The sequence below is a fragment of the Pan troglodytes genome, chromosome 1, assembly GCF_028858775.2.
Source record: "Pan troglodytes isolate AG18354 chromosome 1, NHGRI_mPanTro3-v2.0_pri, whole genome shotgun sequence".
Classification (NCBI taxonomy): Eukaryota; Metazoa; Chordata; class Mammalia; order Primates; family Hominidae; genus Pan; species Pan troglodytes.
The window spans coordinates 122,278,987-122,303,994 of record NC_072398.2 but is presented as its reverse complement, the minus strand read 5'-3'; the positions used below and the strand labels follow the sequence as shown (position 1 = coordinate 122,303,994).

Sequence of the window (25,008 nt, the reverse complement as noted above, 5' to 3'; positions counted from 1 at the left end):
GTGGAGAAACAGTGTAAGTGAGCAGGGAAGGGCTTGAGGGTGCATGGAGAAGGATCTGGCTGAGCTGTCAGTATCCCTAAGCTAGAGATTCTCAAGGGGATAGAACTAGGAGTTGGGCATTCTGCACTCAGCACTAAGCATGATGCTTGGCTCTTAGGGAGCATAAACATTTGCTGGCTGGGCGGCTGACTGAATTCTCCCTTTCCTAACTAAGCATGGGTTAAAGTCTGGTCCTTAACAATGAATATTTTGCACAGTCATCTCTTACCAACACCACCTCCCCCACGTATTTGGGGCATCATCCCCTTCCCCAGCAGCCAAGAGAGAATGGCTGTGTCTTGTCAGTTGCACCTTAGACTCAGTTCTGTGGTGTCTGGTGTTCTGTATGACCTTGTGAACATTTATTTTCATTTTCTTGGTCTCAGCCAACTCACTAATAAAAGGCAGACAATTAATCCTGCTGCTCTTCTCCCTCCTGTTCATAACATGTGACTGAATGTGGCTGTCCTTCCTCCCTTCTGCCCCATTCTCTTCCCTCCCTGGGCTCACGCCAAGGCCTTCTGGGTCAGTACTGTGCTTGCTGCCTGAAAGCCCGGGTGTCTGCCTTGGCCTGACCACTGCCGGGGCCTTTAGATGCTGGGTCAGACCAAAGCCTGTGTTCCCGCCTTGCAGCACAGCCAAGGCCCAGCTCAGAGGAGGAGCACTGAAGCGTGTGCTTTCAGGAGTGCGCATGAACATGCATTCCCCAGCTGTTCCTTGCAGACTTCTGCTTTGTGCCTCATTCCCGCACTGGTTCTGCTCAGTCTGGTGATTGAGTTTGTCTTCTGAACAGTATTTTAAAATCAAGGGACACACCTCGAGCTGGCTCCTATGATTACATTTCTGACCTTGGCTGTGCCTCAGTTGTTTCTCAGGGACCAGGATGGCCCATCCATTGGGGTCAGTGAATGTGCTGCTCCAAGAGCTGGCCCGAGACAGTTTGCCAGCTCCTAGGACCCTCCTCTCCCTGAGACTCACAGGAGGCAGGTGAGGTTCAAGCCTGGGGCTCTGGCTGTCGCAGCCCTCCGCAGGGAAGAGGGCCGAGCTGAGCAGGGGAAGGAGGAGCCCAGGGCTCCCCATCAGTTAAGGCAGTCTGTGTCCCTCCTTAAGGACTTGTTTCTTATCTTGAAAAATATGGACAGAGGCCTTATTCATCCTTCTTTTCATATGTATGGTATCTGCACAGATCATGTTCATCAACCCCTCAGTTCAACCTATAAGGGCACGTTTTTGTCTGTGACTCGATCTGAGGGCCACATGGGAAGAATGGAGCTGCCCACCTTCACCCCTGACTCAGCCGGGGTCTCCTGCGGGTCATCTCCACTTCTGTACCCAATGCAGGGGCCATGTTTCATTCATCTCTGAGACACCAGGTCTGGCACATAGATGCATTAGGATTTACCCAATAAATAAAAGAGCAAAGAATGTACCACTCAAAAAATAAGTGGGGACATCTCAGCCACCCCCTCAGTCCCCGGGGGGCATCTGAGCCACCTCCACCCTTGTGCCTTTCTGTGTTCTGGGATTTTCACCAGCTGCTTTTCCTGTGACCTTGGTAGCAATAAGATTCTACAGTGGAATTGGAGCTTTCTCTAAGACAACTGGTCCCACATTCTCTGTCATAAAGTCTTCATTAGAGCTATTCCTTGTCACCCAGGCAACATTCATTTGGCAGATAGTGATTGAACACAACCATGACTCAGGCACTGGGCTAGGTGCTTGGGATACATCCGTGAGCAACACAAAGTTCCCCACCCCAGAGGAGCTCTTACCTGGCCCAGAATCTGGATCTCTGCCCCCAGCCCCTATCCTCAAGGTAGAGTCCCAAAGATGTCCTAAATCTCACACAGGCTGAGTTGTGCTTAATCCATTTCTGCAGACACAACTCATGTACAAATGGGCCAAGCCGAAAATCTGTAGTGAGGACCTTGAGGGGGCAGTGAAGCTGCCTGCCTCTGGTGTGAAGACCCACTGCCCACCCTGCAACCCAGGCTTCTTCAAAACCAACAACAGCACCTGCCAGCCCTGCCCATATGGTTCCTACTCCAATGGCTCAGGTAACCTCCTCACCACCCCACTCTCTGCAGCACATCGACTGTGTGGGTGGGCTGCGTGGGCACTAACAGTGGCCAGCTGAATGCAGACTCTGCCCTTCCAAGGGAGGCAGTAAGGAATAAGGACCAGGCCACCTCTGAGGACTAAATTCAGGAGAAGAGAGGTCAGGGCTGGCCTCGTCTGCAGGTCAGAGTCATACTTGAGGCTGCCTTCCTTCCTCCTTGCTCCAACTGCAAATGTGACTCCGGACTGAAGGTGCCCAATCCTCAAAGCAGGGCTTCCAGCATATGGCAGAGATGCTGACTAGGCTTATGGGGCTGGGATGACCAACTCCACACAACCAAAACCTATAAGCCATGCTGCCTTGGGGGGATTTGAGTACCTGTTAAAATGAATGCATTTAATGATAATATGACAATGATATGAACTACATGTATCAGATTAGAAGGTACATTTAAGTTTTGAAATGGAAATTGGGGTGGGCAAATAGGATGGTTGGCATATTGGAATGAAGGCTCAGTGTTTACATCTTGAGTTAGTTAAATACATTGTCAGAATGTTTTTGAGTCAACTTGATACAACTTTCTGCAGCAGTACTCAGCAGCCAGGCTTCTGGGCTGCCCGCTACTGTTGCGACTTGTCTGTGTGGCAGCAGCTGCAGTCAGAGTGACTGCAGCCTTCCCGCTGAATGCATGGATCTTGTTTGTGGTTCCCCAGATTGTACCCGCTGCCCTGCGGGGACTGAACCTGCTGTGGGATTTGAATACAAATGGTGGAACACGCTGCCCACAAACATGGAAACGACCGTTCTCAGTGGGATCAACTTCGAGTACAAGGGCATGACAGGTAATTGCCTCTCCCTGTGCAATGAGCTGTCAGCTCCCTGCACACCCTCAGTTCTTCCAACTTCCCATTTCTTCATAATAGTGATGTCTGAGAAAAATAAGCTAACCATGTCATGCATTCCCTTGAAAGTTCCACTCCTCATGGACATATGTTCTGCCAAGACAGCTTTAGAGGAAGGAACAGAGCTAGAAACATGAGCGTGCACTTCAAAGGTCTTGCTCTGAGAGCTTCAGGGTTTTTGACCAAAGTGGCAGGATAAGTAACACGGTTCATGTTCAGTGGTGGTTCTGGGCGCCTCAAAAGATGGTGTCAAACCTCCCTTCCAGAGTGTCACCTGGGTGCACATTTGCCTTGCACCCAAGAGCACAAGGCATTAACTCTCCTCTTTCCTTTTCAGGCTGGGAGGTGGCTGGTGATCACATTTACACAGCTGCTGGAGCCTCAGACAATGACTTCATGATTCTCACTCTGGTTGTGCCAGGATTTAGGTGAGGAATCCAAAGCCCAGGGGAGTCCAGGCCAGCTTGGCCATATCTGAATCCCACGTATTTTGGAATATTGTAGAGGAGAGGGCTTCCGGGGTTGTGTTTCATTTCATTTCAAATGTCAGTTGAGAACAGAGGGTACAGTTTGACCAAGGTAACCCAATGCTATCACGTTTTTCAAGTTGCTGTCCATGTTGATTTACCGACTGCTCTCTCATCCCGTATAGCTTCTCCCAGCCATTAGTCACATGCTATTCAAATTCTTCCTCCTCACAGCATCACTTAAGATTAGAAAAAAAATAAAAAATAAAAAATAATGGGGTCAGAAATGCCCATAGAAAGTTCATCTTTATTTGGGGCAAGAAGATTGGGAAGGATTATTCTTATTGTATTTGTCCCTGTATCCCAGGAAGACCTAGGGCAACAAGAAATTTGTTTCCCACTAAACAAACAAACAAACACGCACACACACACACACACCTCCTGGCAGTGTGGTGTGGTGGAAGGAACACCGGACTGGAAGACAGGGCACTTGTGCTTTGCCGCTTACTGGCCGTGCGACCTTAGGAAAAGTCACTTCACCTCTTCAGGCTTCGGGCCCCTCATCCATAAAAACAGTGTGTGATTTAAGACTAACTGAGGTTCAGATGGCTTTTCCAGCCCGCTGGTTAACACAGCTGCATAGAGATAAGCTGAGAACTGGAGGTCCTCAGAATTCAGGCAGATGGCTAAAGCCAAAAGGAAAGCCGTGAATGAATTTCCAAGGCCAAAGGGAACTCTTCTGCCCATATGTGCTCTAAAGATAAGAAGCAGCCACTGAATATGCTTCCCTAGTGCCAGTCTGACACCTTCATTTCCTTCTTCGAGGTCCCTGCTTCCCATCCCTGGGATGGTGCTCAGTTTGCCTTCCCTTAACACACATTACTCAGAGCTAGCCAGATGAAGCCTGTGTTTGCAAGGCGAGCAAACTTTTTAGGCTTTTTTTGGAATAACATTCAAAAAGTACTTTGCAATTTGCAAATCTGATCGTCATAGTAAAGTGTTGCCTCATCCCCCATCCCCACTACTACCCCAGCCCGCTTGGGCATGGCTCTCTCTTTCCCAAAAGTAGGACCAAATGGAGGACTTTGCTGGATCACAAATTCTGCTCCTTTAACCCCGGCAAAGCTCCCCAGTGCTGGAGAGACAGCTGCTGAGTAAATGTCAACAATTTACAGTCTTATGATAGATGTGCTTCTCAAACTTAAATGTGCACACAAATCGCCTGGGAATCGTATTAACATGCAGATTCTGATTCACTGGGCCTGGGAGGAGCCTGAGGTTCTGCAGTTCTAATAAACTCTGGGAGATGGCCATGTTGCTGGTCTGTGGACCATATTCTGCTAGTGAGGTGATACAGCATTTTATAAAGGACCGCCACATCTGTCATGCCTTCAGGTCTCCCCGTGATGATGGGAGGTAGGTAAGAAAGATATTTCATCACCTCCATTTTACAGATGAGGAAACCGTGGTTTGGCTAGGTCAAGGTCACATAGCTAGGAGGGCAGAATTGGATTTAGTCCACACACTCTCCATCATACTCAGAACCTAACCCTGTCCCCCAGCAGACGCTCTGCTGTTGTCTGGGCTCTTCAATAAGCACTGCCTGGCCTTTAGAACTGACTTTTAATTTCTGCCCCTACAGACCTCCACAGTCGGTGATGGCAGACACAGAGAATAAAGAGGTGGCCAGAATCACATTTGTCTTTGAGACCCTCTGTACTGTGAACTGTGAGCTCTACTTCATGGTGGTACGTTTTCCTTTCTTTGCCCGCTAGAGGGCCTCCAGGGGAGGGTTAGCCCCATCTGCCCCATTGGTGTGTCCACGTGACTGACACCCCCCTTGTAGTGATTCCAGAGAGGAAAGGCCCAGACTGACCAGCAGGGACTTCACAGTTTAACAAGGGTCTCACCAACCGTGATGGCACCTGGGATGGCAGCCACATGGGCACCCACTTCCCCTCTGGCCATCGTACCCGCTTCACTTGTCTGTCCTGGATTCAGGGTGTGAATTCTAGGACCAACACTCCTGTGGAGACGTGGAAAGGTTCCAAAGGCAAACAGTCCTATACCTACATCATTGAGGAGAACACTACCACGAGCTTCACCTGGGCCTTCCAGAGGACCACTTTTCATGAGGCAGTAAGTTCCTCCCCTTCCTCAGACCCCCAGCTCCCAGGAGAGACCCTCTGAACCCAGGAGGATTCCTGGCATTAGCTTAAGTATGAGTGTGAAGTTCAGAATCCGAGGGTTAGAAAGATCTTAGGGGGTCAAGCAGAAAACTGCCTAACCCAGCCCTCTGAGGACCACCTAGTCTTGTCCAGCTGACTTCCTGGAAAGATGACACCATAAGAAATAAGTTGGCCCTCCTTGTAGTCCCTGCCCTGATACATGTGTTACCAGACTTGTTGTTGTTTTTAATAAAAACAACTCTGGTTTTATTTTCTTAACTCAAAGGAATACAGGCTCATTGCAGAAGACACAGAAAATAAAAATAAACAAAAATAAGAAATAAAATCAGCCATAATCCTACTACTTAGAGATAAACCAGTTAACATCTGGACAATCTCCTATACACTGTTTGTTTCTGCACAAATACATTTTTTTCTCTTTTATAAGGAAAAGACTTGCTTTTTTCATAAAACTGTATATATTATGTATTTTCCCCATGGTACTTAATATTTTTATATGTCCTATAAATGGTTCAGTCTCATTTTAAAATGACATCAAATGCACATGAAGAGCTACTGGTAAGTGAGTAAAAAGAGTCAGATGCTTCTAAGATTCTTCTTGAGTATCACAGGATAGAAGATTAAGTACCTTGCTCTTTCTAGAGGCCTCAATTGTTGCTGCTGTCTCAGGCCTCTCCCCTCTCCCCTCTTGTTTCCTTGTCTCCAGAGCAGGAAGTACACCAATGATGTTGCCAAGATCTACTCCATCAATGTCACCAATGTTATGAATGGCGTGGCCTCCTACTGCCGTCCCTGTGCCCTAGAAGCCTCTGATGTGGGCTCCTCCTGCACCTCTTGTCCTGCTGGTTACTATATTGACCGAGATTCAGGAACCTGCCACTCCTGCCCCTCTAACACAATTCTGAAAGCCCACCAGCCTTATGGTGTCCAGGCCTGTGTGCCCTGTGGTCCAGGGACCAAGAACAACAAGGTACCTGCAGTCTGGCATGCATCCTAAACCTGACCCTCTGCTTGGATGACCTCAGAAGATGCTGGGTCCTGGGTAGGGTTCTTGAGAGGCTGATACCCGAATGCTCCCCCTAGCATACTCCTAGGTTGGAGTCCTGGAGGACACCCATCCAGGCTGTGACTGTGGAGGGTTAGCAGGGCTTAATTTCCAGGGTCCAGGACTCAGTCACTGACAAGTCTCCTCTTTAGTTGGCAGGTAAGAGAGGTTGGTGACTGTCTGGTCCAGAGGGTTATTTGGCATCTGTGCAGAGACCTAAAGGGAAGGAACAGTGGGGTGAGGCCTGTGGCTTATATTCAGCAACGTTCAATCCAGCCTGTTATTATGGAAATCTGTCCCTTCTTTGGAAAGATAGAAACCCAGCCATTGCTGGGACATATGATAACTGGCATTGCTGTCTTCTATCCCAGTGGCTTCTCAGCTTTACAAGTATAAGGATTCCTTTCCTAAGTGGAAAAAAGCTGGGTGCAGTGGCTCACATCTGTAATCCCAACACCTTAGGGGGCTGAGGTGGGAAGATCACTTGAGCCCCAGGGTTCAAGGTTGTAATGAGCCGTGATTGTGCCACTGCACTCCAGCCTGGGTGACAGAGCAAGACCCTGTCTCTAATTAAAAAAATAAATAAAAATAAAGGCACATTAAAAAACTAATAAATAAATAAAGTGGATAAGCAGTGTTGTTGCCCCCATGTACTTTCTGCATCTGAGAAGTACTTATGACTAAAAGCTTTTAGATATTAATCGATGCTTTTAAATGAATTTGCATTTTACTGATCACAACTACATGCACATACATCTGTAAAGCACTATCAATACGTACTCTGCAAACGTTGCCTAGTTCATCTGTGCAATAAGTGCAGCGATTCTACAGACTCCTGGCAACCTCTTTCGGGTACCCTGGACTTTTGCCACAACCTTCCTTCCCTGGAGCTCCCTCTGCTGCTGTGGGAGGGAATGACAGTTGTGTGCGGCGACCGCTGAATGGTGACCCTAAAACAGAGCAATGAATGGGTTTATGGGAAGAAAAGCCCCTTTCGGAGTTCAGTTTCTACAGAGAACCTGAGAAACAGGAAGCAGAGTTCAGTGCGTTTTGCACTGTGAGGGGGTGAGGAGGGAGCACGAAAAGTTTCTCTTCTCCCATCTCAGATACCCTTTTCTGGTTAGTGCCTCATTGTCTTCTGCTGGAAAGTAAAAAGGGTCCTCTTGTGTCTTGAGAGGCTTCTATAATCTAGGCACAGGGTTATAAGGCTATAGCATTTGTCCAAACTCCCTTCTGAACAATAACAGATTTAGGTTTGTCAATCATATATGTGCTAATAATTGAATGGCAAATGTACATAAATCCCACTAGTGCCTGTTTCACTTCTTTTACTAGCCACCCCTAATCCTTTCTTCCTCCTCTTGACCCCATTTGGGCGGGACCAGACTGGGGAGAAAACTGCTACTCTTGGCTGCAGGCCCTCAAGGCCCTTGCTGACCAGCTGGCCCGACCCGTCCCTCTCCCCCTCAGATCCACTCTCTGTGCTACAACGATTGCACCTTCTCACGCAACACTCCGACCAGGACTTTCAACTACAACTTCTCCGCTTTGGCAAACACTGTCACTCTTGCTGGAGGGCCAAGCTTCACTTCCAAAGGGCTGAAATACTTCCATCACTTTACCCTCAGTCTCTGTGGAAACCAGGTAAGGTATACCAGTTGACAGGGTGAAAATTGAATGGGGAAGGTCCATGGATCAGAGGCCAGAGACAGATACAGGAGAAAACCAGAAATCCTTCAGGCAGCAGGGGGTTGAGGAGCTTCAAAGGTTTTTAAATATTATTCTCCCTGAGGACTTTTTTCCCTAAAATTAAATAATCAGGATTATAAACACTTAAGAAAATAAAGATATTTAAAATAATGTGTTCTTGCCGGGTGCCTGGTGCGGTGGCTCACACCTGTACTCCCAGCATTTTGGGAGGCTGAGACGGGCGGATCATCTGAGGTGGGGAGTTCGAGACCAGCCTGACCAATATGGAGAAACCCCGTCTCTACTAAAAATACAAAAAAATTAGCCGGGCGTGGTGGCGCATGCCTGTAATCCCAGCTACTCGAGAGGCTGAGGCAGGAGAATCGCTTGAACCTGAGAGGTGGAGGTTGCAGTGAACTGAGATTGCGCCATTGCACTCTAGCCTGGGCAAAAAGGTGAAACTTCGTCTCAGAAAAATAATAAAAAATAAATAAAATAAAATAAGGTGTTCTTTTACCTGACCTTTATTTCCTCAGAATGAGTCTATTTAAAAATATGCAGGAGGAAGGCTGGGCGCGGTGGCTCGCGCCTGTAAACCCAGCACTTTGGGAGGCCTAGGTGGGTGGATCATGAGGTCAGGAGATCGAGACCATTCTGGCTAACACGGTGAAACCCTGTCTCTACTAAAAATACAAAAAAATTAGCCGGGCGCGGTGGCGGGCACCTGTAGTCCCAGCTACTCAGGAGGCTGAGGCAGGACAATGGCATAAACCTGGCAGGCGGAGCTTGCAGTGAGCGGAGATCACGCCACTACACTCCAGCCTGGGTGACAGAGTGAGACTCCGTCTCAAAAAAACAAAAACAAAAAAACAAAAAACAAAACAAACAAACAACCCAGAAATATGCAGGAGGAAAGGTTTTTTTCCCTTCCTTGAAAAAGCAGTCTTCAGCAATCACTGCATTTGTCGCTTGTTTTCTAGAGGCTGGATAAAATCAACTGTTTCTAGTTCATCCACACGTCTCTTTGCTGACAGTATGAAAGAAAGTAACATGAAATGCTTTATAAGGAAAGATTGTCACCATCAGCCATTTCATGCTGCTGCAAATATTTCAGATCCAAAATTCAAAGGCAGAAATGCAAAGGTTAATCCCACCACTGCACTTGATAAAATTGCAACAAGCCACAATTAGCAGTTGGAAAGCTCATTTCAAATGTTACAAAAGAGGCTGGGCATGGTGGCTCACGCCTGTAATCCCAGCAATTTGGAGGCCAAGGCAGGCAGATCACCTGAGGTCTGGAGTTCGAGACCAGCCTGGCCAACATGGTGAAACCCTGTCTCTACTAAAAATACAAAAATTAGCCCGGCATGGTGGCACACATCTGTAATCCCAGCTACTCAGGGGGCTGAGGCAGGAGAATTACTTGAACCCAGGGGGCGGAGATTGCAGTGAGCCAAGATCATGCCACTGCACTCCAGCCTGGACAACACAGCAAGACTCCATCTAAAAAAAAAAGTGACAATATAAAGAGCATCTTGAGCATCTAGTCTTTGACTCTGTTGGTGGTAAGGCCTTTACATCATAGAGCTCTGACCCATCTTCTGAAGCATGCAAAGAAGTCAATGGGTGTTTATATAGAGAACATGTCAAGAAATAAACTAATCTATGAAAGATTAGAGATAGGTGTCTCTATCTTGTTTTCAGAAGTCTTCGAAGAAGTTAAAATGAAGCCTCAGAAGTAACAGGTCATGATCACTTAGGAAATAAGACTGATTAAAGCAGGCTTCATGTAGCAAAAGTGTCATTCAGTGAATTATGGAGAGCAATGAAGGTGGGGAATTTAGGGAAATGGTGTATTTTTTTATCTACTCCTTTCCTGTTTAGAAATGCTTATGGTGTACTGCCACACTATAGATACTTAGTTCAAAGACAAAAGAACTCTTTATTTTATTGTAATGTAAAGGTTTCCTTCAGTTTTCAAGCTCATCTACTTCCTACAATCTAGAAAAAAAAAAAAGGCTGAGACACCAGATTTAGCACTTTTTTTTTTTTTTGAGGTGGAGTCTCACTCTTTTGCCAGGCTAGAGTGCAGTGGCACGATCTCTGCTCACTGCAACCTCTGCCTCCCGGGCTGAAGCGATTCTCCTGCCTCAGCCTCCCGAGTAGCTGGGACTACAGGCATGCGCCACCACGTCCAGCTAATTTTTGTGTTTTTAGTAAAGACGGGGTTTCACCATGTCGGCCAGGATGGTCTCAATCTCTTGACCTCATGATCCACCTGCCTCGGCCTTCCAAAGTGCTGGGATTACAGGTGTGAGTCACTGCACCCGGCCAGCACCATTTATAATAAAATTTATAACATTGAAAATGTTGACTGGGCACAGTGGCTCACCCCTGTAATCCCAACACTCTGGGAGATTGAGGCAGGAGGATTGCTTGAGCCCAGGAGTTCAAGACCAGCCTGGACAACACAGAGAGGCCCTATCTCTATGAAAAAAAAAAAAAATTAGCCTGTGGTTCCAGCTACTTAGGAGGCTGAGGCAGGAGGATCACTTGAGCCCAGGAGGTCAAGGCTTTAGTGAGCTATGATTGCACCATTGCACTCCAGCCTGGGCAATAGATCAAGACTCTGTCTCAAAAAGACAAAACAAAACAAAAAAAATCAAATCTGTCTCGTCATTAGACGTGGGATGAATCATTCCCCTACAACATACCATTGAAACGCTGAAAATTTAGATGTAAAAAAGCCTTCCCTATTCCCTTCTGGGAATTCCTCTGTGACCACTCACTTCTTCCTACTTCTTCCTCCCCACTCCCCAACCAGGGTAGGAAAATGTCTGTGTGCACCGACAATGTCACTGACCTCCGGATTCCTGAGGGTGAGTCAGGGTTCTCCAAATCTATCACAGCCTACGTCTGCCAGGCAGTCATCATCCCCCCAGAGGTGACCGGCTACAAGGCCGGGGTTTCCTCACAGCCTGTCAGCCTTGCTGATCGACTTATTGGTGAGTAACTCCGCTGCCTCAGCCTTGTTTGAGAGAGTGTGTGTGTGTGTGTGTGTGTGTGTGTATGTGTAAGAGAGTGTGAGGTTACCAGGCTGGGAGGTAAAAGGCCCCACATGAGGGGCCCAACCTCTTGACCTGTGTTTTCTATTCCACTCTGTGTGCAAAGTGCTCCCAGGGACTCTGACAAACCCTTGTTTCACCCTTTCATAAGCCACTCAGGGATGTGATGAGATGAAGTGAGGTTGGATGTTGACAGGTATTGGAAGAATTGAAGTGGTTGCCAGCTAATGCTACTAGTGAGAACTAATTAGGAGCTCTAATTTGGCAGGGGTGACAACAGATATGACTCTGGATGGAATCACCTCCCCAGCTGAACTTTTCCACCCGGAGTCCTTGGGAATACCGGACGTGATCTTCTTTTATAGGTGAAGATGAGAGGCTAGGCTAATGCAAGTGAAACCTAGGACTCCTCCATAATTTCTGCTGCATCCCTCCCTCTCTAGCCACCTACTGCTTATCAAGCCAGAACATGTCTGAGGTCTAGCAGATCTGCCCAGTCATGATAGCTAAGGGCTGGGAGTTCCTGATCCCAGCTTCCTGGATATTACTGGAGCAGATCTGCCCTAGAGGCAAGGAGAAATATTGGATGATCTGCAGTGGACTTCCCTTCCAGCCTAAGCAGGCTCCAGTGTATGCTAGCCATGACTTTCCTAAACCAGGGCATTTCCCCCTTGACTACATATTGTTGATCCCCACCCTTTCCACGTATAAACCAAGGCCTGTGCACTCCCTGTGTGCCAGGCTAAAGCCCAAGTCCTGACTTCCCCAGCAAGGGAATTGCTCCATGCGGATTTCACTTGGTGGCTGTCCAATAACACAGCTGAGTGACTCATTCCCTCATGGGGGCTGGCTTTCTCTGCAGGTCCAATGATGTGACCCAGTCCTGCAGTTCTGGGAGATCAACCACCATCCGCGTCAGGTGCAATCCACAGAAAACTGTCCCTGGAAGTTTGCTGCTGCCAGGGTAAGCCCTGCAAAGGGATGTAACAAAAGCCAAAATCTCCCTTGAGGTCATTCCATCCTGAGATCCAGAGATTACTGAAAAAGAGCAAAAAAGAAAAGAGTTTGAGATCCATTAATGGGTGCTTAGGGGCACAGTCATGGCCCCAGACCCTCAATCTTCATATGGCAAGAATGGGGTAGAAGGAAGAGTGAAAGCTAGTCTCATATTCCTGGTCCATTACGGCAGCAGCTGCGTAGCATAGTAACCAACAGCTCGGCTGAGAGCCAGGTTGAATCATCTCCTCCACTAACTAGCTATGTTATCATGGATACATTTCTTACCTTCTTTAGGCCTCTTTTTTCCTTATCTGTAAAAATGGGCATAATGCTAAATTCCCTCAGCGGGTTGTTTTGAGGATTAAATGAGACAAGGAGACTTTAGGACGTTTCATGATCTCTGGCTACTATGAGGATTAGTAAAGGTTTAGGGATCCTAGGAATCTCTCTGCAACGAAAATACCCAGTTCTGAGGTTAATAGCTGAGTGAACTAAATCAAAAATTTCTAAATGAATGTGACCACAGGACACCCCCTCCCCTCCCCACATAACAGCAACTAACATCTTGACGGGCACTAGCGTCTTGAGGAAGACGTTTTGGATATGCTGCGCCTAAACTGACTGGGGAGATGGGGAGCAAAGCAGGGCGTCTTGACCCAGTAGTGGTGTCTGAGTGTCAAATCCCTGTTCTTGCCATTGTAAACATCACAGTAAAGTACATAACAGGTATCCATACCGGAAGTTCATTCCTGAACCCCACCTCAACTCCAATCCCACCCCCAGGAAGCTGCATCAAAGTGGCTATTGCAAAATGTCACAAGTCTGTGGGGGAGGACAGGCACCTCAAAGGGGTTGATGAGACAGCCATGCTGGAGCTCAGATACCTTACAATAGCTCTCATAAGATGTCAGCAAAAACATAAACGGGCAGAGGGTGGGGAGCCCACTGGAGGCCAGGAAGGCCTCTTATCAGTGAAATCAGAGATCAAAACCTGTGTTAAGGACTAGTTGGAAGGATCCTGGTAGGGCTAATGGTTTGGGCAGGGAGAGGGTAAATCAGGCAAGCTATGAGACAACAGGCTTCCAACCAGATCTTCCCCACCCCTCCAGCGAGTGAGAGCTCAGGTCTCTTTTCTGCTTTGCTAGAACGTGCTCGGATGGGACCTGTGATGGCTGCAACTTCCACTTCCTGTGGGAGAGCGCGGCTGCTTGCCCGCTCTGCTCAGTGGCTGACTACCATGCTATCGTCAGCAGCTGTGTGGCTGGGATCCAGGTGGGTTTCCCTCTGATCGGGCACTTCCATGAGAGAAGGGAATGGGAGATCTGAGTTCCTTGTTTTTCTCCCCAACAGAAGACTACTTACGTGTGGCGAGAACCCAAGCTATGCTCTGGTGGCATTTCTCTGCCTGAGCAGAGAGTCACCATCTGCAAAACCATAGATTTCTGGCTGAAAGTGGGCATCTCTGCAGGCACCTGTACTGCCATCCTACTCACCGTCTTGACCTGCTACTTTTGGAAAAAGAATCAAAAGTACATGTTGCGGTATTGGAGTGTGGGGATGGACAGGGTTGGATTATTGATCGGGGAGAATATCTGAAAGTATAAATTAATGGAGTTTTTCTCTGGAGTTGGCTACAGACTCTGTGACTTATCCAGTGCATGGTTTGGTTATCCTGACTCCTGAACAGGGATGGTACCACGTGGCAGTCTATAAATGGATGTTAAATTCTCAAAATCAAAGAGTATCCTTAATTTGCTATTATTAACAGTACAGAGAATGACATTATGATTTCGATATTTCCATTAAATTTTGAGATCATAGAAACAGACAGCCTTAAGGAACAAAGATCACTGAACTGGGAACTAAGATTCCTTCTATTACCCCAGCCCTGACACCATTTTACCATGCCTCAGTCTCCTTACCCATGGCATGGGAATAGGACCTGTTCATAGCCTAACCTCTCTACCTCTTTCCCCCTTATTCCCACATTTTGGGATCTTGTCTTTCCCATCCTCCTGTTTTATAGACTAGAGTACAAGTACTCCAAGCTGGTGATGAATGCTACTCTCAAGGACTGTGACCTGCCAGCAGCTGACAGCTGCGCCATCATGGAAGGCGAGGATGTAGAGGACGACCTCATCTTTACCAGCAAGAAGTCACTCTTTGGGAAGATCAAATCATTTACCTCCAAGGTAGTGGGCCTGGCCAGTGCACTGAGGTCAGCCTGGAGGGCTGGAGGAGACACTGCTCCTCAGACACTGAATGGTCCTGTACCGTTCAGGGATGGGCACCCTGCTCCCCACGCCCGATACAATCCCATTTCCCCACTCTGAAAATCCTGCCTTCTCCTTCTGTGTTTCTACACCAATACTCTTTCCCCTGGGGCCCAAGGCTGCTCTTGATCAGGCTCCTTCTCTCTCAACATGCACTCCAGTTAGTGAACTGTTTGGGCCTTTTCACTTCCAGAAGGAGTACTGAACCATCCGTGTTGTAAGAATCATCCCCTACTCCTTTTTTTATTTTCACCGGAAAGGGAAAAGGTGATCTCTGGGATCAACTTCTGATAGAAGTCAGGCTCTCCTTTGACCAGTGGGGGGTGCTGTCTTCCAGGTGTCTGGGTCCAGTCCTTTGGGAGCTGAATCATAGTTCAGTCTCAGCTGTTCCCCACTGAGCAATTCTGAGCTGGGAGGGCTGGCTTTGTGTGGGTGGGTGAGTATGAAGCTTATAAATGCAATACAGACAATACTGTCACTGGGTGTGGGGCCAGCAGACAGCATCCAAGCAGGTCCTCCAGGGCTATAGTCCTCTGCAGCACAACTCTGCCAGTGCCCATACCTGACTACTGCTCTGAACCAGTTCATCCCAATAGGAGTGGGTGGGGAGGGCGGAAAGAGGGAGGAGGGTATTGGGAGGTGGTAAAGAAAGGACCGTGCTTGGGTGTTTAGATTGTTAAGTCTTGTTTCCTTTGTGCTGACCTGCTAGGGAGACTCCCTTGGCCTCCTTAGGCTGCGATTTCTTTTTTTTTAAACGAATGGGAGAACAGTTCACCCTGGGACTCTTGAGTCTATCTGGGACTGCTAGAATTCAGCAAAGGTGCAAAGCAGGGGATTTTTAAGATTTTTGGCTCATGCCTGTAATCCCAGCACTTTGGGAGGCCCAGGCTGGAGGATCTCTTGAGGCTGGGAGTTCAAGATCAGCCTAGACAACATAGGAAGACCCCATCTCTACAAAATAAAAAACAATTAGCTGGGTGTTGTGGAGCATGCCTGTAGTCTCAGCTACTTGGGAGGCTGAGGTGGGAGGATCATTTGAGCCCAGGAGTTGGAGGCTGCACTGAACTATGATTGTGCCATTGCACTCCAGCCTGGGCAACAGAGCGAGACCCTGTCTCTAAAAAACATGTATTTATTTATTTATTTATTGAGACGGAGTGTTGCTCTGTCTCCCAGGCTGGAGTGCAGTGGCGTGATCTCAGCTCACTGCAACCTCCACCTCCCAGGTTCAAGTGATTCTCCTGCCTTAGCCTCCCTAGACGCTGGGATTACAGGTGCTTGCCATCATACCTGGCTAATTTTTTTTTGTTGTATTTTTAGTAGAGACAGGGTTTCACCATGTTGGCCAGGCTGGTCTTGAACTCCTGACCTCAGGTGATCTGCCTGCTTTGGCCTCCCAAAGTGCTGGGATCACAGGCGTGAGCCACTGTGCCCGGCCAAAAACATTTTTTTAAAAGAAAAAAAAAATTTTTTTTTTTTGAGACAGAGTTTCGCTCTTGTTGCCCAGGCTGGAGTGCAGTGGCATGATCTTGGCTTACTGCAACCTCTGCTCCCGGGTTCAAGCGATTCTCCTTCCTCAGCCTCCCAGGTAGTTGCGATTATAGGCGCCTGCCACCATGCCTGGCTAATTTTTGTATTTTCGGTAGAGACAGGGTCTCACCATGTTGGTCAGGCTGGTCTTGAACTCCTAACCTCAGGTGATCCACCTGCCTTGGCCTCCCAAGTGCTGGGATTACAGGCATGAGCCACCACACCCCGCCTAAAAGAAAAAGATTTTTATTGTTCTCCAACTGACCCTGAGGGGAGCAAGCAGAATAGAGGGTATCTCATTTCTGTGTTTCCACAAAGCCACTGAAACAGGAATTTCATAAGGGTTCCTTCTGTCACCTATTTTCCATTTCTCTCCTTTGTCCCAAACTTGCCCCTGTGCAGCAGCCAGCTCCTGTCACCATCTCTCTTTCAGAGGACTCCTGATGGATTTGACTCAGTGCCGCTGAAGACATCCTCAGGAGGCCCAGACATGGACCTGTGAGAGGCACTGCCTGCCTCACCTGCCTCCTCACCTTGCATAGCACCTTTGCAAGCCTGCGGCGATTTGGGTGCCAGCATCCTGCAACACCCACTGCTGGAAATCTCTTCATTGTGGCCTTATCAGATGTTTGAATTTCAGATCTTTTTTTATAGAGTACCCAAACCCTCCTTTCTGCTTGCCTCAAACCTGCCAAATATACCCACACTTTGTTTGTAAATTATGCCCTTGCTTGTATCTTGTTTCCCAAAATGGCCCATCCGCCAGAGCCATAGCTTCGTCTGCTCATAATTCTTATAGCTTTGGAATGAAAATATTTCTATCTTCTTAAGTATAGAAACTATTTCCTCTGTCCTCTAACTTAAGGGCAGAAACAGCTGGGAGTTTTCCTCGCATGCCCTCAGCTCATGATCTCTTCAGGAGAGAGGCTGGGTGAGGAGGGTGTCGGGGTTCCCTGGTGGATAATCTTCATAGCAGCCTGGATCCATTTCCCCTGGATAACCAGCTCAAAGGGAGTGAAAATGGTAGTCTGAGGGCAAGGGGAGCAAGGCCTGGGTAAGAAAAGCCTTGAAAAGCATAAAAAGAGGCCGGGCGCGGTGGCTCACGCCTGTAATCCCAGCACTTTGGGAGGCCGAGGCGGGCAGATCATGAGGTCGGGAGATTGAGACCATCCTGGCTAACACGGTGAAACCCCGTCTCTACTAAAAATACAAAAAATTAGCCGGGCGTGGTGGCGGGTGCCTGTAGTCCCAGCTACTCGGGAGGCTGAAGCGGGAGAATGGCGTGAACCCGGGAGGCGGAGCTTGCAGTGAGCCGAGATCATGCCACTGCACTCCATCCAGCCTGGGTGACAGAGTGAGACTCTGCCTCAAAAAAAAAAAAAAAAAAAAAAAGAAAAGCACAAAGAGAGGTAACAAGGAATGTTTTTGTTTTTGAGACAGGCTCTCACTCTGTCACCTAGGCTGGAGTGCAGTGGCGTAATCACTGTTCAGTGCAGCCTCAAGCTCTTGGGCTCAAGCTATCCTCCCATCTCAACCTCTCAAGTAGCTAGGACTACAAGTGTGCACCACCAGGCTCACTAATTTTTATATTTTTTGTAGACACAGGGTTTCACCATGTTGCCCAGGCTGGTCTCCAACTCCTGGGCTCAAGTGATCTGTCCGCCTCAGCCTCCCAAACTGCTGGGATTACAGGCATAAGCCACTGCACTCAGCCTTTTATTTGTTTTTTAAACCACGTAGCTCATTGCCTTCTCTTAAGTAAATGATAGATATTCTCACTGAAGCCAAAGGAATAAGTTCATCAAGAAAATGCCCAAAGCCCTGGTGGATACATCCTCCCTATCTTTTTTTTAAACCTCTCACTATCACTCTATGACACTGAAAAGAACCAGGTAAGCCCCAAACCCAGATGTTCCAGCCTTATCCTCTATTGGGTTTACCCACAGACATGGCAAACCCTGTCAGTTTGAATGAGGAAAATTCCCCATCCTTGAGTGCCCCCGTCCTAAAAGTTTGGGCCATATTATGGAACAGGGGTCTCTTATTTGAAAAGAGCACAAGGAGGCCAAGATTTTAATGGGGCACTTTAGGGGATATAGCCCACAATGGCATGGGCCTGAGGTGGCCGTGATGTCTGCTTCTAAGCTTAACGCATCTGCTCAGGCACAGAATAAACGTCTAGGCTGGCCAAAAAAGGAACTGAATCCCAGGCCCATACGCCAGCACCAGAATCAAACCAGTCTTCAAGGAAGGAAGGCTAGGAGAGTTTAACAAGATTTTCACTGGGCCCAGCATGGTGGCTCACACCTGTAATCCCAAGGCAGAATGGTCGCTTGAGCTCAGGAGTTCAAGACCAGCCTGGGCAACACAGTGAGACCCTGTCTCTAAAAAATTTAAAAATAAACAAGGTGTTCACCAAGCTGGGATACTTCTCACTTTTAAGCCCCTATCTTTCTCTTTTTTTCATTCTCAATTGCTTTGTGTGATACAAAACTAAAGAGACTTCTGGTCCAATTTCTGGCAACATCCCTTCTGAAAGGTGAGTAGAGTGGGTGTCTTCTATGCCCATTTTCCCCAATTTTACACAAACTATTATCAATGAACTTTTAAGTACCTAGAATGGGTAAAACCAGAGCAAGACTTTAAATTACCTTCTTCTTTCTTCTACTGGCAGTTCTGCCTCCATCACTATCAGGCTAGGGTGACCTTCCCTTGGTCAAGCCCCAATTGCCCATGATTTGTGCCTGTGCCCTTTCTCCAGTGACCATTTGGTGACCAGATGGTAGATATAGAAAGGAGATGGCATTTGCAAGTGACTAGTCTGCCACAAAATGCTCATCTGATTAGCCACTGCTGTCCTGGCGATGGCTTTGTAAGAGTCAATGAGAACTAGAGCCAGGCTGTGGTCCCTGGCCATCAACAGTGTTGGTGACGGCAGGGAGTCCCTTTGGTTTAATAAATCCAGTTTTTCTTTGGGTATCCAAATTCTCCCCTCCTTTTGTAGGAGTCAGGCTCTCAGAACCTGTGTCCATGTTGGAACTTCCCCCAGTGTGGATGCAGATACGCAGCTCCTGAGCTCCAGCCTAAAGTCTTCTGTAGCCTCAGCAATACTTGGGCACCTGCTGTCTCACTGAATAGCTTTCTTTTGTGACAAAGGCCACAGACAGCCCTTAGACTATTCCGGAAACAGTAGGAAAAATTACATATGTCTTTGACTTCTTTATTCTGACTCCACTGATTTTAGCCATAATACTTTAAGGAGCTACTTTTTACTACCCCTTACCGTGCTGACTTCTGCAGGTCTGCCCTGTGACCTGTCAGGAACTCCCGAGTTACGCTACTGGGGTCACCTGTTGCTCCCCTAGCAAGTTAGGCATGTCATATATTTTTAACAGCTTTATTGAGATATAATTCACATATTATACAATTCACCTTTAAAACATACGATTCAATGGTTTTTAGCAAACTCACAGAGTTGTCCGCCCACTTGAGAGCAAACACATGTTCAATTTTCTTTTCCTTTTTTTTTTTGAGACAGAGTCCGCTTTGTCGCCCAGGATGGAGTGCAGTGCCATGATCTTGGCTCACTGCAGCCTCCCCGTCCTGGGTTCAAGTGATCCTTCTGCTTCAGCCTCCCCAGTAGCTGGGATTACAAGCATGCGCCACCACGCCTAGCTAATTTTTGTGTTTTTAGTAGAGATGGGGTTTCACCATGTTGGCCAGGCTGGTCTCAAACTCCTGGACTCAAGTGATCCACCCACCTCGGCCTCCCAAAGTGCTGGGATTACAGGTGTAAGCCACCGTGCCTGGCCTACATGTTCAATTTTCTATGAACAAAGGCTTTAGTCCTTGACCCAGGGCTAAAGTGGTCTGTCCAAGCTGTTGTTGGTAGAGGGAGTATGATAAAATGTTTAAATCTCATTTGGTTACCTTGAGTCCTGGAACACGCAGTAACTGTCATCCTATAGTCATCATCTGTATTTGGCTGGTAATACAAATGAAGATTGTGGTGTATTCAAGCAGTAGGGTTTTTGCTTTTGTTTTTGTTTTAGTGCCAACAAAACTTTTTTTTTGTCTACATTAAAGATAAGACTGACTATATTTATACAACAGAAACTTTGTAATAGATTTTTTCAGCTTTGTGAAATCAAATTTTTTTCATCAGGACTGGTTGGATTTCCTTTTTACCCTGTAATCCAAGCGTTAATAGTTTGTTAGAAGATGGGTTATTGCACGTCACTTTTTTTTTTTTGTAAAATAAAAACATACCTTACAAGTTGTTTTTCTTAAACATGGGTTGGGTGGCTGGAGGGGTGAGTGGGAAATGTAAGTGTCCTGGAAGCTTAAACTGAAAAGGAGAAGGATTCCACATTCGCAGAGAGGCAGAGAAAAGAGCACAGACTTTGGAACAAGATGGACACAGGCTAGAAGCCTCCCACTACTTGTTGAGGGATCAGTCAATAACCAAAGCCTCAGTTTCCACAATAATAAAATGCATCTAATGATACCCAACACCCCAAGATTGAATGAGCTCAAAAGAAATAACTCATAAACCACTTCGCATGCTACTTCCCTTCCCTTCTGCTCAGGTTTCTTTCAGGAAACATGAGGCCAGCCACATAACAATAAATCCACAAATAGAAGCAAAATTAGCTTCTTTGGGTATGAGGTAGATTATTACAGACTAGATGTGGAGAAAATCCTAGATGATATCAAGGGCCTACCATTTCCTGAGGTTGCTAGATTTTTGCTTTCTTTCTTTCTTTTTTTTTTTTTTTTTTTTTTTTTTTTCTGAGGCTCACTATGTTGCCTAGGTTGGAGTGCAGTGGCACAATCTCAGCTCACTCAGCTTCAACCTCCTGGGCTTGAGTGATCCTCCCACCTCAGCCTCCTGAGTAGCTACAGGCATGCGCCACCACACCTGGCTAATTTTTGTATTTTTTGGAGAGACAGGGTTTCACCATATTGCTGGTCTCAAACTCCTGGGTTCTAGAGATCTGCCCACCTTGGCCTTCAAAGTGCTGGGATTGCAGGCATGAGCCAGTGTGCCTGGCAGGATTTTTCTGCTTCAGGACTTTATTCTAGTTGAGGGCACTTGATCCCCAAAAATAATTCTCTCAGCTATTAATAGATGAGTTGGGAATGTCACACTTTTCAGACTGAATGGCACTAAGTGCCAGATGTTCTTCATCAGGGTCCTTAGGTAATTTCTAGTCTTCGAACAGGCCTCTCCGCGCCAGTGCTTCCCACACCAGTATCACCCCCCTGCTCTGTAGCCAGAGCTCTTTTTCTTTTTTTCATGAAAAGTTTTCTGGTAAAAGGCAGAAAACCGGCTAACCAAATTCTAAAAGAGGGTGTGGCGGCTCATGCCTGTAATCCCAGCACTTTGGGAGGGCCAGGCTGGAGGATCGCCTAAGCCAGGAGGTTGAGGTTGCAGTGAGCTATGATGGTGGATTGCACCACTGCCCTCCAGCCTAGGTGACAGAGGCAGACCCTGTCTGTAAAAAAAAAAAAAAAAAAAAAAAATTCTACAAGAGCTGGAACACTCAGAGCCGTTTTTCTAACACATCTGATGGCACTCAAATGTGCCATCTCTGATGGCTCCTTATTGCTGTCAGGCAGGAGCAATTGGCAGCAGCTCACCTACACTCCAAGGCTGGTTGTTTATGACCCACATCTACTTTGACTGGGTGGTACCTGGGTTGTACTGGTGGTTAAATATTTTGAACATCACCCCTGCTTATAACATAAAGTCCAAACTCTAAGAAGGAAAGTAGAAAAGAAAACGCATTCATTTGGCATCTGTGTCAAGCCTGGACTTAATGCTTTCACAGCATTGCCTTTTTTCATTTTCAGAACAGCCCTGGAGGCAGCTACTATCCCCATTACACCCATTACAATAGAGGAAGAAACTGTGTCTCCAATAGATTCAGTTACGTGGCCTACAGGGTCCCTAACGGCCCACCGGCCCGCCTTCCCAACATTGTTTCTACTCTAACCACACTGAGCTTTTGATGGTCTCTGAGTCATAAGCACCTTCATGCCTCCAGCATTGGAATATGCTCTCCTCTCTGCCCCTCTGCTTCCTTTTCACCTCACAGATCCCACTCAGCCTTCCACGTCACCCCACTGTGGGAAATAACAGGGCAAAAACAGTCCCATGGGAGTACCGCTATGAATCTTTATGAATACAACCGTGTACTGTGCAATGCAACAAACAAGCAACAGACACAATCAAGCTTGAAACTGCGGGGCAGTGAGAGGGGTGTGTAATGATATGGAAATGATTTTAAGAATTTCCCAATCACTGACAAAGAAGTAAAATACATTATCAGGTGACCAGGCAAGAATATACTTACGACTTGGTCTAAATCTTAAGGAAGACAATTAATTAACTGGGAAGCATAGAGCAACAATGAGTATTAAGAGATAGAGAAACTGATTTAGGGTTTTAAGAGCTATTCAAGGAGAATTTGAAATATAAACTAATTTTGTCTCAGTGCCAAAGTTAACAATCCCACATAAAATGCAATTCCCTATAGAGTAGTTCAGCCTTAACAGTACTTTCACTTTCCACAGTTTCGGTTACCTAAAGTCAACTTAAGTCAAAAAATATTAAATGAAAATTCCAAAAATAAACAATTTATAAGTTTTAAATTGTATGCCATTATGAGTAGCATAATGACATCTTGTGCCATCTCACTCCTTCCCACCTGGGACATGAATCATCCCTTTGTCCAGAGTATCCATACTGTCTGCACTATCCACCCATTACTCACTTAGCAGCCATCTGAGTTACCAGATCGAAAAAGCACAGTATATGTAGGGATCCGTACTCTCCGTGGTTTCAGGCATCCACTGGAGACTACCGTAAGATACAGTGTGGTGGGAGAATTGATTTCGCACCCCAATTCTATCAGATGGAGAGGCTGGATCAAAGTCCCTCCAAGTCCTGGCAGCTTTCCCCGACCCACGCTATTTTTAAATGATTCCTGCTTAGTTGCTGAAGGATAGCAACGTGGACCTCCTTTGTTACTGTGTCTCTCTGATAGAAGGGAGTGGGTAAGCCAGAACTGGAGGCAGGGTTGTCAGTTCCTCCTGAAACAGTATCACCAATACTACTGTACTGTGGGAAACCGGAAGGGTGTCTAACCAATTTGCAGGGAGGGGTAAAGAGGATGTCAGAGAAGGCTTCCAGGAGAAAGGAGGAATTAGCCAGGTAAGAGGAACAGAGAAGGGAAAGGGAGTTCCAGGTAGAAGGAACTTGTGCAACCAAAGGCTCAGAGGGAAGGAAGGGAGCCACAAGAAGGTTGGAATGGGGAATACGAGGGGGAAATGTTAAGAGATAAAGAGGGCCAGGTGAGGTGGCTCATGCCTGTAAACCCTGCACTTTAAGAGGCCAAAGTGGGTGGATTGCTTGACCCCAAGAGTTCGAGACCAGCTTGGGCAACATGGCAGAGCCCTGTATCTACCAAAACAAAAACAAATACAAACATTGCCTGGGGCGTGGTGGCACACATCTGTAGTCTCAGCTACTCGGGAGGCTCAGGTGGGAGGATCCCCTGAAGCTGGAAATGTCGAGGCTGCAGTGAGCCATGGTTGTACCACTGTTTTCCAGCCTGGGCAACAGAGTGAGACTCAGTCTCACACACACACACACATACACACACACACACACACACGAGATAAAGAGGGAACATGTTAGAGAAGCTGGTAGGGACAGATCATATATAGCGTTGCCAGCCATGTTTGGATTCCCCTGAGGGTAACAGGTATCCACAGAAGACTTCTAGCAAGGGAGTGACAGGACCGGACTTGTTCGGTGAACATTGAGAAACCCTACTCCAAATCCAAGACAGAGGAACACAAAGGGCTGCCACAGTGAGGCCTCAGAGAACCCTTCCGAGTTAGCCAGCTCCAAACTGGGAAAACTGAGGTAGGCAGCTTTTGTTGGGTGCCTCCCACCCTCTTTTTTTGCTCCGTCTCTGCAGTTGCTCTTTTCCCCTAGGCTGCCCACTAGCTGCCCAGGATCCCCAAGGCAGTATCTTCACCCAGGACTCTGCTCGCTGACCTGCAACAAGCTCCCATCCTCTCAGCCTACTTCCTCGCAACCCACTCACTCAGGGAGGATGTAACAAGCACTTACCATGGGTAAGGCAGGGTGCTAGGTCCCGTGGGGAGAAAAATGCAAATACGCAATGGTCTCTGCCCTATAAGATCAGGCCCCATAGCACAGTCAGGGTCCTCACTGACCTGTTTTCTGCTAAGGAGTGCTACTAAAAGGGCAAAGCCCAAACATTAGGCTATCTTAGGTATTTACCTGTGTCCTGGTTTTGATTCCATCACTTATCTTCTCTGGGGCTGTTTCCTTATATAGAAAATAAAAGGGTTAGCCTGGCTGGCTGTTTTCCAGTCAGGGCTTCTTGAGCACTTCAGTCCTCAGAGGCAGTGCCCAAGAGCATTCTTGGTAGTAAGGGTTAACAGAAATCACATATCCAAAGGTGGCAGGGCTTCACACCATCACTCCATAACGAAAGTTTTTATGTTGATTTGTTTTTGCGTTAGCTTCTGGCAGGAGTTACTTGGTGCAGTAACACTGCCTATTTCCTGCTGATCAGAATTTCTAGGTGGCAGCCATATAGATCTGATTAATAAAAAAGGCAAATTATTATTTTTAAAAAATCATGTTCATTAGACAAAAATATTTCAAAACATGAGGGACAAGGTGATGAAAAAATCAGGAATTATTAA

At 47.0% G+C, this 25,008-nt stretch overlaps 1 protein-coding gene across 7 annotated transcripts in view; it reads left to right on the top strand.

The window, feature by feature from the left end:
* ELAPOR1 (endosome-lysosome associated apoptosis and autophagy regulator 1) overlaps positions 1-16,979 on the top strand; it is a 90,415-nt gene extending 73,436 nt beyond the window's left edge. For 2 of the 7 annotated variants that reach the window (XM_016957412.3, XM_016957348.4), the window contains exons 10-23: positions 1,919-2,096; positions 2,812-2,940; positions 3,338-3,428; positions 5,110-5,215; positions 5,469-5,606; positions 6,363-6,626; positions 8,172-8,345; positions 11,215-11,395; positions 11,724-11,820; positions 12,318-12,419; positions 13,600-13,726; positions 13,805-13,983; positions 14,481-14,646; positions 16,691-16,979. In XM_016957412.3, coding sequence (XP_016812901.1) covers positions 1,919-2,096; positions 2,812-2,940; positions 3,338-3,428; positions 5,110-5,215; positions 5,469-5,606; positions 6,363-6,626; positions 8,172-8,345; positions 11,215-11,395; positions 11,724-11,820; positions 12,318-12,419; positions 13,600-13,726; positions 13,805-13,983; positions 14,481-14,646; positions 16,691-16,759 — 2,001 coding nt within the window. In that variant the 3' untranslated portion in view covers positions 16,760-16,979. 7 annotated transcript variants of the gene reach the window in all.
* Positions 16,980-25,008: the final 8,029 nt, after the last annotated feature.